At 44.0% G+C, this 14,486-nt stretch overlaps 1 protein-coding gene across 1 annotated transcript in view; it reads left to right on the top strand.

The window, feature by feature from the left end:
* Nucleotides 1-13,690, top strand: part of HLF (HLF transcription factor, PAR bZIP family member) — a 35,272-nt gene extending 21,582 nt beyond the window's left edge. Inside the window, exons 3-4 of the mRNA XM_064395148.1 lie at nucleotides 6,581-6,801; nucleotides 9,619-13,690. Of these exons, the coding sequence (XP_064251218.1) occupies nucleotides 6,581-6,801; nucleotides 9,619-9,834 (437 nt within the window). The 3' untranslated portion in view covers nucleotides 9,835-13,690. The remainder of the gene's footprint in view (nucleotides 1-6,580; nucleotides 6,802-9,618) is intronic.
* Nucleotides 13,691-14,486: the final 796 nt, after the last annotated feature.

Below are 14,486 nucleotides of genomic sequence, written 5' to 3'. Positions count from 1 at the left end.
AGCACAGGAGAGTCCTGTTTAAAATGCAGCCAATTCCTACAACATTTGCTAACCTGAGACAATGATGATTTGATTTAAAATACCTGTACTTCTTCATCTGCAAAGAGAAGTGCTGCCCCTTCTGTCATGGGAGTCTTGTGGGGAAGAAGCTGTTTCTGAAGCACACAGATGCAGTAGTTGTCAGTGCTGGAGGGAACTCCTGAAATTGTTTCTTTAGAGAAGTTGGAATAATTTATGGCAAATATTAGATGGATTTATTTGGGTAAATCAAAATGAGTGAAACAAGTGTCTCCTTAAGGAGGAGAGAATCCAAGTAAGATAGGATGTGAAACTTGGAAGATTGTTGCAACCATGACTGTACTTCTTACACAGCTCTTGCACTTAATTTTAAAACCAAATTGAAAAGACAACCTAGACCTGCTCATGTCCCACTTTTACAACAGGCACATTGGAAATGAGTAGAAATGGATCTGACAGCACCCCACAGTGTCCTGCTAGTGGGACTGAGTAGAGGATGACAACTGACCCTCGCTGTAAGGAGCTGAGGAGGAGGTTTGCCAGTGTTTTGTTTGTTGAAGAGAATTTGTGGCACTGGGAATCTGGGGCTGTGTTTGTACCATCAGCACAAGCTGATCCTGCCCTGTTCCATTGGACTGTGCTCTTCTACTGTGTGCATTCATCACAGCCTTTGCTGGAACAGCCTTCCCCTTCCAGGCTCTCTCCCTCTCATCTTTGGCTGCCAGTCTATCATCCTCACCTTCCTCACCACCTTCTCAGCTTTGAGTCCTAATCACTCAGTGAAATCCTCCCCTTCTCCTCCAGCCTGAGCATGCCCACAGCTGGAACATGCTGCCCGGGGAAGTGGTTGCATCACAGCTCTGGAGGTTTTTAAAAAGCGTGTAAATGTGGCACTGAAGACATAATTTCATGGTGGAGTTGGCAGTGCTGGGTTTATGCTTGGGCTTGATGATCTTGGAGGGCTTTTCCAATCTAAACTGTTCTGTGGTTCTCTGAAGTAACACTGACCCAGGAGCTGCCCTCTCTCCCAGTGCACAGGCCACTAGCACACTGCAGTGAGAAGTCTGCCAGAAATTTTAACAGGTTCAAAACAAAGTATTTTTTGTGGAACCTTTTTCGGGAAACTGTAGAACCATTTTGGCAGAAGCAGTTGGCGTACAAGAAATCCAAACAGAATGGTTGAAATCTGGCAAAGGCTGAAGGAACTGAAGACAGCATCCTCTAATGGAAGTGTTAGACAATCTTAGTAAGACTACCAGTCCTGCCTGGAATAATACTGTAGAGGCCTGGAGCAGGAGGCACACAATGCTGAGTGGGGATATGACAATTCTTTCATAATTAAATGCACAAGGTTTGTAAACAATGCTGGTATCTTCAAAAAGTACACATTTTAAAAACCCTTTCGTGTACCAGTCCTATAGTGTGTGTTAAAAGCAGCAAATTATGTTGTGGTTGCACTGGGTTGAGATCCTTCTTTCTGCAGGAAGTGTTTGCAGTCACCACATGTTCAGCAGAATCGAGTTTGTGTAAGATAAGGAATAGGGGAATGTCCATGCCAGCTTGGAGCCCTGGTCAAAATACACACATCTCCTGTTGCTTGGGAAGAAAATAAAGCTCCCATAATTGCTTGCATAAACACACCCAGAGGTGAAGTGTCTTCTTCACCCCAAGGTAAAGAGTGGTTGGGTTTGTCCTTCCAGTTGAGGGCAGGAGGATTGCAGCGTGTGGCTTTAGTCCTTTCCACCTAAATGGTTTGGTTTCTGGAAAACAGCTACAATATCTAATAGCAGGGAAATTACATAGAATAAGGTAGGATAGATAAAAGGTTGCTTTTAGTATTGTAGGTGGGGAATGATTACATGGCATGATGCTGTCCTTAGATAAACCTCCAGAATACCCCTTTTACTTTGCTTCCTGTGGGGATTTTTTTGCCTGTCTTGATCCCTGTGCTCTGGGCGTGGATTCTGCAGTGAGAGAACTTTTCCTGCAGGCTGAAGGAGTTAACGTAGAGCTGGATGACAGATTAGTCCAGGACAGGCTGTGATTTGGAGTAAGGGAACTATCCCAAATAGCTGGCCAGCTGCCAAGAGGATAGAAGGCTTGGAAAACATACAGGGAGGGCTCTGGAGCAGCTCTGGGTGAGGATTCTCTGTCAGTTTAACCACTGTGCTGCAGAGCCTGACTGACACACACAAAGTCCCTTCCGTTTATATAAAGAAAAATGATTAGCAAACACATGTTTTATCTCTGGGCTGCTAATAAATTGAGTAGGAAACTCCTCCTTTATTTCCCTCCAATGTGTGTAAAAAATAGGGAAAAATATTTTGATTAGAACGTTTTCACTCCCTTTTCTTCCTCTCCGTGCTGTTCTGCAGCCTGCTGTTGAGCTGATGAGGAGTGTAGAAGGGCTGTGAGAAGGGAGATTTTCTGAAAATCAGACACATTTCTACGGGAGTTGAATGGTTCAGAATTGTGTTCCACATAATTTACCAGGGATCTCTTGCAGTACAGATAAGAAGTCTGCCAAGCAGTAGTGCAGCTGAAGAGGTTATTTCCGTCTTTACTCTCCTGGGCACAGCTGGTAGGTGGGATGTTTCAAACAGGGGAAATTAAGAGTCAGGATATGGTGATTGAACTCCCCATGATACCAGATCAGCATTTGGGGTTTTTGTAGGTATAAAAAAATGCTGTTATACTTTTGAATTGTGAATTTTAATTATTGCAAGGAATTTGAAGCTTCAATTTTTTTATTTTACCAGCAGTTTGGTCACCCAGATGAGGTGAATGGCCTCAGTTCACTTCTCTCTGAAAAAGGAACCACACTGAAAATATTGTCATTACATTGGACTTCTCACTGGCAGTCTCTGCTGGGAGGAGGACGACTGAAAGGATTAAAACAGCAAACTTTATTTCAAGTCCTTTTTTATGGAAAATTTTCCACTATGCTAATATCTGCCAGAGCAACACCAAAAGCACTAGCAAAGGCAAGATGTTAGGGCAGCAGAATTGCTGGGGTTGTCAAAACCTGCTGGTCCCTTTGCCAGGAGACACCTGGAGCTGTGTCTGTCCTGGCATACTCCTTCCTGCTTGAGTGGAGTTCTATAAGTGGGAAAGGCTCCAGACAAAAGGCCAGTGTTGACACAGTTGTGGTCTCTCCAGGCCATGGTTGAGACACATCACTAGGGTGGTATGAGGGGAAGTTTCCATTAACAATTGTTCCCGGCTTGCTTCCACCACCACCACCGTGGAGCTCTGCAGCTGGATTTCCAAAAGAGCTCAATGCTCAAGAGTTCTCATTTCAGCAACTTAAATAGAGGGGCTAAGTTCTTTCCAAAACACTTGGCAGTCATCAGCCCCCATTGAGAACAAAGCTAAAGCACATTAAACAGTCCAGCCACTTCACTGTTGTGAAAATTTGGCCGCTGTTGTGAGTGCAGAGTGTTTAAATAATGCAGAGCCTGGCAGAGGCATCTGGCTCCCGGTGCTGGGCACTGAGGGGCCTTACCTTGCAGAGTGGCTTTCCTCCTTGGCCGATTCCTTGTGCATCAGAGCCTCAGAGCAGCCCTTCGGTGGCTGTTGTGACAGCTGGGAAACTTGCTGATGCAAGGATTAGTCGGCTGCTGGGCACATGACACTCAGATTGCTGTGCTTATTTGACCTACCTCTGATTGCGAGGAATTCGGTGCATAAAAATAACACCCCAAACAAATTTGGCAGGAGGCTGCAGAGGGAAAGAGCCGAGCACACCCGGGGAGAGGAGCGCGGGGAGCGATGCGAGGCGAGGCCGCGCTCTGCGCTCCCGCAGCGACAGCACAGCCAAGGCCAGCACAGCCCACGCTGTCCTCTTGGATTACGGCAAGTTCCAGCACCGCAGAGATGTCATGGCCACTGGCCAGCAAACTAACGAAGACAGGTTCCTGGCTTGCACTATTGGCAGAACTTGATAGAATAAATAAAATGATCCCTTGTGCCAGGAGTTGCCCTACGTAAAATGCTGGACAGGGAATTTCTGGTTTTTCTGCCTAGGGCTTGAGATACCCTTGTTAAGTCTTTTGTTCTTGACGGAGTTGCTGATCATTTGCAGGAGCATGACAGAACAGAGACTGGCAGAGGTGTGTGTGCCATGTGGGTGTAGGATATCTCACCGGGCAGCGCTCTTGGGGCTCCTCGTGACGGTGCTTAGACACATGGTTTGTTCAGGCTTTAGTGAGCAGCGTTCCCCTTGAACGAGCTTCTCACTGCCACTGGAATGTCTTGTGTTTGCTGAAGAGCCAGGTCTGTGCTCGTGAGAGCTTCCTAAAGCAGGGGAAGGAAACGTGTGCATGGAGGGAGCAAGGCAGGACCTTGGCTGCCGTGTCTTCTCCCACACCGCTGTGGAGGTGCATCACTCTTTGTTTTGCTCTTGTATTGCTAAGATGCAATGCCTCAATTTTCTCTCTCTAAAATAAGTGGTTTTGCCCTGTTTTTAGGGTGATGTTGTAAAATTTCTTGAGGCCAGTGACTACAGAGCTCATGTAATTGTGTAATATGGCACGCTACAGATAAATGATAATATGCAAACTGATCCTGTATATCAAGAACTTCAGCAATATTTAAATACAGGCTCTCACATGGGACAATTAGAAAGCTGGGCCAGATTTCACAATCCATTTTACTTTTAGAAACACCCCGCAGGCTCTCCAGAAATATTATAAAAGCACTCAGAGCTCGTGCCTTGCTTCATTTCTATCAGTATTACAGAATGTGCACCATTTGTAGGTGCATACCTCTGTGTATCTGTCCGCAGTAAGGAACGCCTGGCTGCTGCGCTCACCCAGGGAGCTTTTCCCGTGTTTCATCCTTCGGATGAGGCCGTGGCAGCCCGTCCATCCATAGCGATGGATGCCCGGGAGGTGCCTCAAGGCCGCTCCCCGCCGTCTCCAGGAGGGATGAGGCTTGTGAGAAGGGGCCGAGCCGTGCGGGCCGAGCGTCCCGCGGCTGTCCCGGATCCGGGAACGCGCTCCCGGCACCGCGGGCAGGGGAAATGCCGCCAGTTCCCGGCTGGATTAACGGGGTGACAGCTGGGAACGCCGCGTTCCCAGCCCCGAGAGCGGGGAGAAGCCGCTGGCACCGCCGGTTCCCGGCTGCACGGAGCAGGGGCAGCGGCAGCGGCGCGTCCCGAGCCGGGGCGGCAGCGCTCCGCAGCGGCACAACACGTCCAGCAGCATCCTTTCCTCTCGCTCCCTCTCCCGCAGCCGCATCTCTATTTTGATAACTTTGATCCTCCTCTTCTCCTCTCCCCGGCCCTCACCAGCCTTTCCTGGAAGCTGATTTTATCAGCTCTAAAACAGGAGTTACAAAAGCTCTCCCTTAGCAAGCCCTGCGCAGTGCAATTCCCCTGGTGCCTTTTCCGTGCGGTTCCCATATTGTTAAAATAAAAACTACATTGTTAATGCTGGCCTTGGAATTAGAAATGGCATGTAATGTTTACTGTTTTACACCCTAAATATTGCAGATATGGGCACAAGTAAGGAAATATTACACAGCCACAGGATGTTTTTGTAGTTGTCATGAAAGCCGTCATATCGCTGAAGTCAAAATGAATTAGCAAATAGCCAAAATGATAAAAGAATATCTGCTTCAATCAGAAGGCCTCCCTCTGAAGTCTCTGAGGCTTCTACTTCTGAGGCATGTGAAAACTTCTGAAAATTCTGCCCCCTGGGATAGTCCATGTTTAGGCAGCTGACTTCAGGATCCTATTTTTGGAGCCTTTGGTTGAGATTTTAAATTGGATTTTTAGTGGGAATGGTGCCCAGATTGGTGCTGTAGGATCTTGAAGGCTTTATCTAAAATCAAAAAGAGAAAAATGGGAGATATAGCACTCATTTTCTGGGGATACGCTCCTTTTTATTAGATTTTATCTACCATAAAAGAGAAGTGCAGCATCGATAAGTGTCTTCTTCATTTTTGCAGTGCATCTTTAAGGAATCATTGTAGTCTTTCATGTCACTGGTTTCCTTCACTGTCTTTTAGAATATCCCTGGTAGGATTTCATAAAGAATAAATAGCAGTCTCCTTGGAGTACTTCAGCACAGCTGAAAGTACACTTTCATAAGATGCTATTCATGGCAAGTACAATACATTGTTTGATTGTAAAATAAATATACTCTCAGAGGTATAACTGTGAGGGGTTACAGTGTGCTGATAGATCTGAACTAACTGACAGTGCTTATGATCTGTTCCTGAGGATGGGATCCTAATGAAGTGGTACAGGTTGGAGCAATACATCTTCTGCCTGCAGTCCAGTGCAGTTCAGTGTTGGATTCAATGATGTTACGTTGGAATCCAAGATTAGCAACCAGAGTTAGGCACAGATGCTGAATATAAAGGCCATGAGCATGTCTGGGTCAGAATATGCACCTTGCAGAATGGACAATCTAATATTTAGTAAGCACAGATACCAAATCTGAAGGGAAAGCTGAAAAAATTATTGCTTGTAAAATACGTAGAGATCTTCTAAAAACCTTTGCTACAATTAACATATTTTTTCTAACCCGGCTGTATTTATCCTGTATTTCTGTAGGTCAGATCTTGCCAGCAAACCGGAACACACCAAGCCCCATTGATCCTGAGACTATCCAAGTCCCTGTTGGCTACGAACCTGACCCTGCAGACCTTGCTCTGTCCAGCATTCCTGGCCAGGAGATGTTCGATCCTCGCAAGCGCAAGTTCTCCGAAGAGGAGCTCAAACCCCAGCCCATGATTAAGAAAGCTCGCAAAGTCTTCATCCCAGATGACCTGAAGGTAATTTGGAACTGGTGACGAGGTGATTTCTGCAGGGTCTCTGACGGTTGCTCACTGAGGTACAGATTTGGAGCATGAATCTGTTTTGTCATGTAAGGTAAATCTTTCCATGTAAATCTGACAGAATAAAACTGTTCAGGGTTCTGGATGAGACTGAAGGGAGGATGTCCCTTATTAGTTATGCAACAGTTGAAATTCATGAGCTCAGTATTCATTTCCTTTGTATGCCAGAAACTTCCTGCTTGACCTTGGACAAGCTTGCTTTGTCCCATATTTCCCACTTATGAAACAGCCTGATCATGTTTCCTTTTTCTTCATTCCGTCTCTATTCATGTTTCCTTTTTCTTCATCCTCTGTCTATTCAGCACAGGCTGTGAATCCTTCAAGGAGAATGGAGGACCCTGATGACATACTGAAGTATATTGTGTCTTATTCAGAAGTTGCTGTAGTTCTGTGTTTAATAATGAATGAGAACGCTATAGTAAAAACTATTTCACTAATCCTTATTCACTAATCCAGGTGAAAGAATCTAGACAAGTGGTAGGAAAACAGAAGAAAACAGAATTTTTCTGCTGAGAGGTGTGTTTTAATACAATATGTAAAATACAATACCACATCAAATTTTAGAAGAAAGAGTCTGTGCCGCTCACTGCTTCTGAGATGCGAAGAGCAAAGTGCATGAAGATAGCAGGAAAATTGATCAACTGATCCAGGTTATCAAACACTCTGAGTATTATTTGCAAAGTTGTTTTCCCAGTATGTGCTTTTCAAGAGGATCTCTTTTATCAGAGGCAGTCAGGGCAGAATTTCATTCTGCTGTTGCTACTGCCCCCAAGAGACACAGCCTGAGAGCCTGTTGGAGTCAGTGGGAATCCCTGGCTGCATGTGCAGGGAGCCTGGGATGCCATGTGTTTGCACCAGATTGATAGCATTAGGGAAAGAAGCTATTTTTATCCCTAAGCATGCTGTGGTGCAAGTTAAAAGCACAGAAATCACAATTGTGTTCAGGTTGCTGTCACTCAGCTTTACTTTGCGAAGGTTTTCTGCACCTTGTTGCTTACCTGGGCAAGTTCTGCTGCCTGTGACGCCCTGTTGGGCTGCAGTGCCCCAGGGAGAGGTGTTTGCTGCAGGAATGGCTCTCCTAGGTACCCTTATTCATCAAAGCAAGCTTTTGGCAAAGGTCCTGCTGGCCAGAGGTGGAGCCCAGCAGTGCAGCACAGGAGTGAAGCAGGAGCTCAGGGTCTCTCATTCCCTCGGGATCATCCCATCACTTGCCCTTGACTCGTTTCAGAGCACTTGACCCAAGTGCTGCTCCTGCCCTGGCATGTGGAGCAGCCCCTGGGTTTTGGGGGAGGGTAAGCAGATTAGAGCAGTCAATCGTCTCTGGGCTGCATGTGATTTGGAAATGCCAGCCTTACCTCTTTCAGGCCTGGATTAAGGGATTTGCCATAGCAATTTGTTAAAATAAAGAGGGATGAAGCCTAGGTGGCACACTAATAAATTGCTTAAAGCTGATTTTTATGGAGTGAATTGAGATGGGAAATTATAAACAAGATTTGGGTCATAGCTTTTTGCTGCATGCTTGTTTTTTCTGAGGATCTGGGGGGGCCCATCTACGTACAGTTGAAGAGCCATTTAGAGATAATGCTGGCTCCAGAGCAGCATTCCTGCACGCTTTGTTGAGCCAAACTGATAGAAAGCAGTTCAAGAGCCCTCCTGCCAGCAGTTGTTTTGCTCCTGGTTTGCCTTTTGCAGCAGCAGAAGGTGCAGAGCAGCAGGATTGGCCTGGGCAGAAGGACCCAGGAGTGCTGGGTGTTTGCTCAGTGCAGCAAAGGAGCAGCTGGGTCTCGTGCCTTGTGCTGGCCCTTGGGAGCTGCACAGGGAAATGGAAGCATGTTAAGGTGAAGAAAGAGGGAGTTTGAGCTCTGTGGCTTGGCCAGGCAGAGTTTGAGGGTTGAGTGGCTGCATCACTCATACCCTGCAGGGGACGGAATTTCACTTTTCATGAGAGATTCTACCTGCTTTGTATTTCCTGAGTTATTCCGAAGTTCTAGAACTTAATTCAGTTATGAAGCGACATGGAAACTGCTATTTTGCTGAAGGCCTCTTCATTGGAAGAGTAGAAAAATCAGGTGAAATTCAGTAGTTGCTTCAAGTCTTTGATGCAGTAAGGTGATCTAGAGGCAAGTCTTCAGGATAACACTTTGGAATGTGTTAGCTTATGAAACCTCAGGGAGTAGTAGACCTATTTCTGTCCAATGTGGTTTTTTTTTCCCCAGCCAAAGCCTATTGCACTAATCTCTGTGGCTGGTCCCAGAGCAGCCATTACTGCTGTGCCAAAGAGTTCTCTTGTAGTGGCAGTGGTGCAGACAGGATCATTTTGGGGCTCTGCAGAGTGCTTTGAACATTAAAAAAGAGCAGAGCAGTAGATGAAGTGGGTGATAGAGAGTGAAGCAGGTGTTGGCTGGGAGCGCTGAGCAGGGCCAGGGGTAGCTGGTGCTGCTGGCAGCCGCTGCTCAGGGTGAGTCATGGCACACGAAGGTGGATGTGCTAACTAGGTCAGCCTGGATGGGAGATGGGCTGTACCTCCGGAGCATTGCTTCACTTTTCCTTGGAGGAATTCCCTGTCAGGAGGATGAGGGGGTTCGTGTAAACATTGTGACAGAAACATGTGAGGGCATCTGCGCTGCCAGGGCGGATTGTGCCACGCCAGGCTGTAACTCCGGTGACACCAGAGCCACCCGCGGTCCGCTGGGCAGCTCCGCTCCTACCACAGTGTAACACCTTTGTTTGCCTCTCTGTGTGTCTCACGAGCAGGATGACAAATACTGGGCCAGGCGCAGAAAGAACAACATGGCAGCCAAGCGCTCGCGGGACGCGCGGCGGCTGAAGGAGAACCAGATCGCCATCCGCGCCTCCTTCCTGGAGAAGGAGAACTCGGCCCTGCGCCAGGAGGTGGCCGACCTGAGGAAAGAGCTGGGCAAGTGCAAGAACGTCCTGGCCAAGTACGAAGCTCGGCACGGCCCCCTGTAAATCTGAGGCAGGGGAGGTGTGGGGTGTTTTGGGTTTTTTTTTCTTTTTTCTTTTCTTTTTTTCTTTGTCGCAGGTTGGCATTTGACTAGATGGACAATGTGTTTCCTGTTTGATAGCACCACGCCCAAACCAACCTTTCTGTCTTCAGCACTTTACCAGAAGCAGAAACAAAACTGACTTAACGTTGGTTTTTTGTTGTTTTTTTTTTTTTTTCCTTTTTGTTTGCGTGTACGTGTCCCTGCGTATGTGTGTGCACACATCTGTGTCTGTGGGTGTGCATGTGCGTGGCTGTGGGTGTGCGTGTGCATCTCAGCACTTCCCATTTTTATCAGCCCTCTTCAAAGGGTGCCACATTTTTACCTGGACTGTTGAGAACCGCCATAGTAAGCTTTTTATTATATATATTTTTTTTTTTTCCTTCAGTGCTGCTTCAGAGTAGGGGTTTTATGTTCTCGTAATCAGTTCCATCCTCCTGATTTACTTGGAAAGATCCCAGCATAAATTACAAAAAAAAAAAAAGAAAAAAAAAAAAGAAAAAAGAAAAAAAAGGTAGATCTCAGTTTTTTTCGAGAGTAACAAGCTATCGTTTTAAGTCTGTCTAATCAGAAAAGTTAACATGCTAATAAAGTGCACAAATAATTATTTAGTACTACACTGCAGAACTATTAATTTATAGATCGCTTTTGTTGTATTTTTAAGTTTTGGTAATAATTGTCTTCAGATTTAAAAGTGCTGTTAGATTGAGTTTAGCTATACTCATGATAGATCCCATAATGGCTTCTCTGTAGCTCCTAAGGTTCCTTTTCTCTCCACGGACCCCAGGTAGGTAGGTAGGAGTTGTTGGTAGAGCACGGAGTGTGTACCTTGCACTGCCTGTACCTGAAGCAATAATCCTGCGTGCATGCTGCCCGGATGTTCCCCGTGGACGTGGGAGGGTTCCCTGCCCAACAGCAGTCTCCAAGTCTGTAACAAGGAGTTCCAAAAAGTCCCAACACGTTCCCATGAGCATGCTGGCCGTGTCCCTGCCGTGGGGGAGCGCGTGTGTCAGGAGCAGGATCGTTAGCTGGAAGTGAGAACAAAATTAAATAGCATCTAATCAGATCTGATGTTGAAATCAGAGGGGCTTTTCTGTTTTCAGTTAGTTACTCCATTTCGTGATTAAAAGTTGAATAAATACCTAAATTCAGTTGGTTTTTTCCCATGTTTTGTAATATATTTTCTGTGGATTATATCTTGCTGTTTAAAAAAAATCACTTTTATTCAGTTAGAAGAAGTCACTGGTTTGCAAAGCCCATTTTTTCCTAGTGATTGTTGTTTTTGAGTGTGACATGAACTGATGGTTCTGAACTTCATTGTTTTAAACTCTCTGCTTTTGAACATGTATGTTCTAATATAAAGTGGACTTCTGAAAAATGAATGTAAGAGACACTGGTGTATTTCAGAAGGGGATGGTGTTGTCATATACTGTGGTTAATCCAATCAATCTAAGTGTTTACTCTAGACCAAAAGGATAGATATTATAAAATGTATAAAGTTTATACAGAATAATTATAGTATGTTCGTTTTGTACAGTATTTTTCAAGTACAAATACTGACAATGTATTTTGAAAGACATATATATAGCAAAAAGAAAAAGCTATTCCATGTTTAAAATATATAGCAAAGATATATATTCTCCATTATTGTATAGAAAGGAAATGCTTAGGGGTTTGTTGGTTGTTGTTTTCTTCTTTTCTTTTTTTAAATCCGTAATTTTAAGCCTGGCACACTGGCATGTTCTGTGCTTTAAATTAAATTTTTATGGAAGTAATATGGCTTTCCAGGATTTTCCATATTACTGAAAAAGAGAGACTTCTTTATTTTTCATCAGAAACACGTAAAGAAACTGTTTAACAGGGACAAAGCACAACATGGATTTTAGTCAACTATTGATTGGACATTGCAACATTTTGTAATGGCAGAAAAATAGTATATAATACAAAACCACTCATCATAATTTCCAATTTGCTGCTGCTGCTGTTTTCCAGCTGATTTTTTTTTTGTTATAACCAGCTCAGATCCTGTACACAGCTCTATGTACTGCCTGCAGTTAGTAACGTGAGGAAAACATGGTGCTACGTCTTGCTCACAGTTTTCCAAGCATCCTGACATTATTTTCAAATAAAAAAGGTTGTTCATTCCATGAAATCATTATTCTTGCTTCAGGAGATGGCTGCAAAGAACTCAGCATTTTGGTCAGCATTAAAAGCACCCTTGCATGGATGGCATTTCCCCAGTATTTTCACAAACTTACCTGAATGTTCGTGTCCTGTAAGGTGCAGTGCCTGCCCGTGGACCATTTGTTCAGCAAATTGAGTTTCCATGTGCTGCAGAAGGTCTGAAGTGCAGGGAGTTATTCCCTAAACGTTGGCAGAAGGCACTGCCAGAGTCAGGAGGGTCTGGCACAGTTGGGGTCTCTGCTGCAGCCCCTTGGGAGCGCCCCTGGTTTTCCCTCTGGGAGAAGCAGGGCTGGGACACACCTTTAACACAGCAAACTGCAGCACTCTCATCACCCCCACAAAGGGGAATTTTGAGGGGTCCCAAGAGCAGGGTGAGGTCATTGGTGCCGCTGCTAGGGCAGGTTGTGACCACAAAACTTTGTGTAACGTGAAAAAGGCAGCTTGGAAAAGAAAAAAAAGAGAATTATTTTGTTTCCTTGGGCAGGGAAGGGGTTGAAAACTGGATGTCAGGTTTATTGGGGCAGGGCCACAGAGGTTCCTGGCTCTGCCCTGCCCAGCAGTCCCAGAGCCACTCTGGTGCCTCCTCGTCCCATCCTGGCCCTGGAATGTCACAGCCTCTTCTGGGATGGGGACTTCCTGAGGAGCCTGTGGGACTTGGGCACTCTGGCTGCTCTGAAAACCTCACCCAGAAAAGAGGAAAAAAAAAAAAAGGGCAGAATGTGTGGGCTTAAAACTTGGAAAATCCCCAAGTTCATTTTCCAGGTTGTCTCCCTAAAATAACAATGAAAATAAATAAATGGAAGTTCAGCTCATTTTCAGTTCCCAAGGATGGCTCAGCTGGGCTCATCACACCTCTGATGGCTTTGTTGCTCATGAAGGAGCTTTTAGGTATAAGAAATTGTAATTTTATAAAAATAGAAATATATATATTTGCAGAATTATTAATAGCTTATCTAAATAATTCACTGACCTCTATTACACTATAAGCATTGGTGAAATGCTTGTCTTTTCTTTCATTTTTTGCTGAACCTTAGAAGTGGATTTTTTCTTTTTACAAAAGAATGCCCTCTAGAAATCAGTGGGACTGGAGATGGATTTGTGCATCTGAGCACCTTGGGGCTCTCCGTGGGAAAGCTCGTGACAGAGGAGGGGGTATTTCTTTTTCTCTTTTGAGTGGTGCTGAAGTCACTGAACCAAGCACCATGGAAATAAGTTCTGACTTGAATCCACAAAAGCAAGAAATTCAGATTGCAGGGGAGGAGCCAGAGCAAGCACAAGGATGGGATCAGTTCAGACCCCTCTCATTTGAATATCTTGCCTCTGTGGGTTTGTAATACCCCCAGTTATTGCTTTAAAATTATTTTTGCAGGTAACTTTACAATAGAGATGTGCAGTTTATTTTTATTTTTTTGACTTTTTTATGTGAAGAAAAGAAATTATATTAAAACTTACATGTGATCAACCATCGTATTTCTGGCAACACCACAAGACAGAATTAAATACAAGTTTAACAAATAGATCAAATTATCTGTATGACAAGAAATGGTTTGCATCCTGTATGCTGTTCAGCCCAAATCTTTTTTTTTTTTGTCTGTTATTCTTAATGTTTAATAAACTTTTAAATTTTTCTTCTCTCAGCTGTGTGCTTGTTTTGGTGTGTCAGGGCAGGGGGCTTTTGGGGGGGCAAATATCCCCAGCCTTCCCAGCTGCCACCAGGGTTGGGAATAACCACAGCAAACGTGTATTTACATGAGATGAAATAATTCAAATTATACTATAATTACTGCTATTTACTATTTTAACAAAAAAATATTATTTTATATATATGTATAAAAGTAATAAAGTGGTACAGTGGGAGCACCATTTCCATCTATACATTATCCACTTTATATATCATGAGATCAAGTGTTAATTCACTGTAAATTCATAAAAATGCTGCATATCAAGGAGTGCTTTTTATTGAAGTATACACCATAACTTATTAATTTTACTCTCCATTATAGCTAATATTTTATATGGACCACATGACAGATAATACATACTACAGGCTTTTAGATCTCTAGTTTATAGAAAGATACAGCCTGAGAGAGAAAAACTGTAATTCAGGACGAACCCTTCCTGTATACAAGTTATTAAATATGAGTACATATGTATCTGTGTATTTATAGCTGGGTACAGAGCATGATGTATAGGCACACCTACCTATAAAATCTGCATTTTAATATACACAGTACCTATTATGCACAAAATGTATCTTTTAATAATACACTGACTCAACCTCCCCTCTGTGTGTGTGTGCATGCTTTCATTAGTTTTAAATATATAGCTCTAATATAAATTAATATATTTTAATACACACATTAAAGATGCATGTGTATATAAATTAAAAAATATATAAATTAAAATTGCATTTTCATATACCATGTTTATAAT

The sequence above is a fragment of the Passer domesticus genome, chromosome 20 (assembly GCF_036417665.1).
Source record: "Passer domesticus isolate bPasDom1 chromosome 20, bPasDom1.hap1, whole genome shotgun sequence".
In the NCBI taxonomy this organism is placed as follows: Eukaryota; Metazoa; Chordata; class Aves; order Passeriformes; family Passeridae; genus Passer; species Passer domesticus.
Note: the sequence above shows the minus strand (reverse complement) of the source record. Positions and strands in the feature narration are given on the sequence as shown.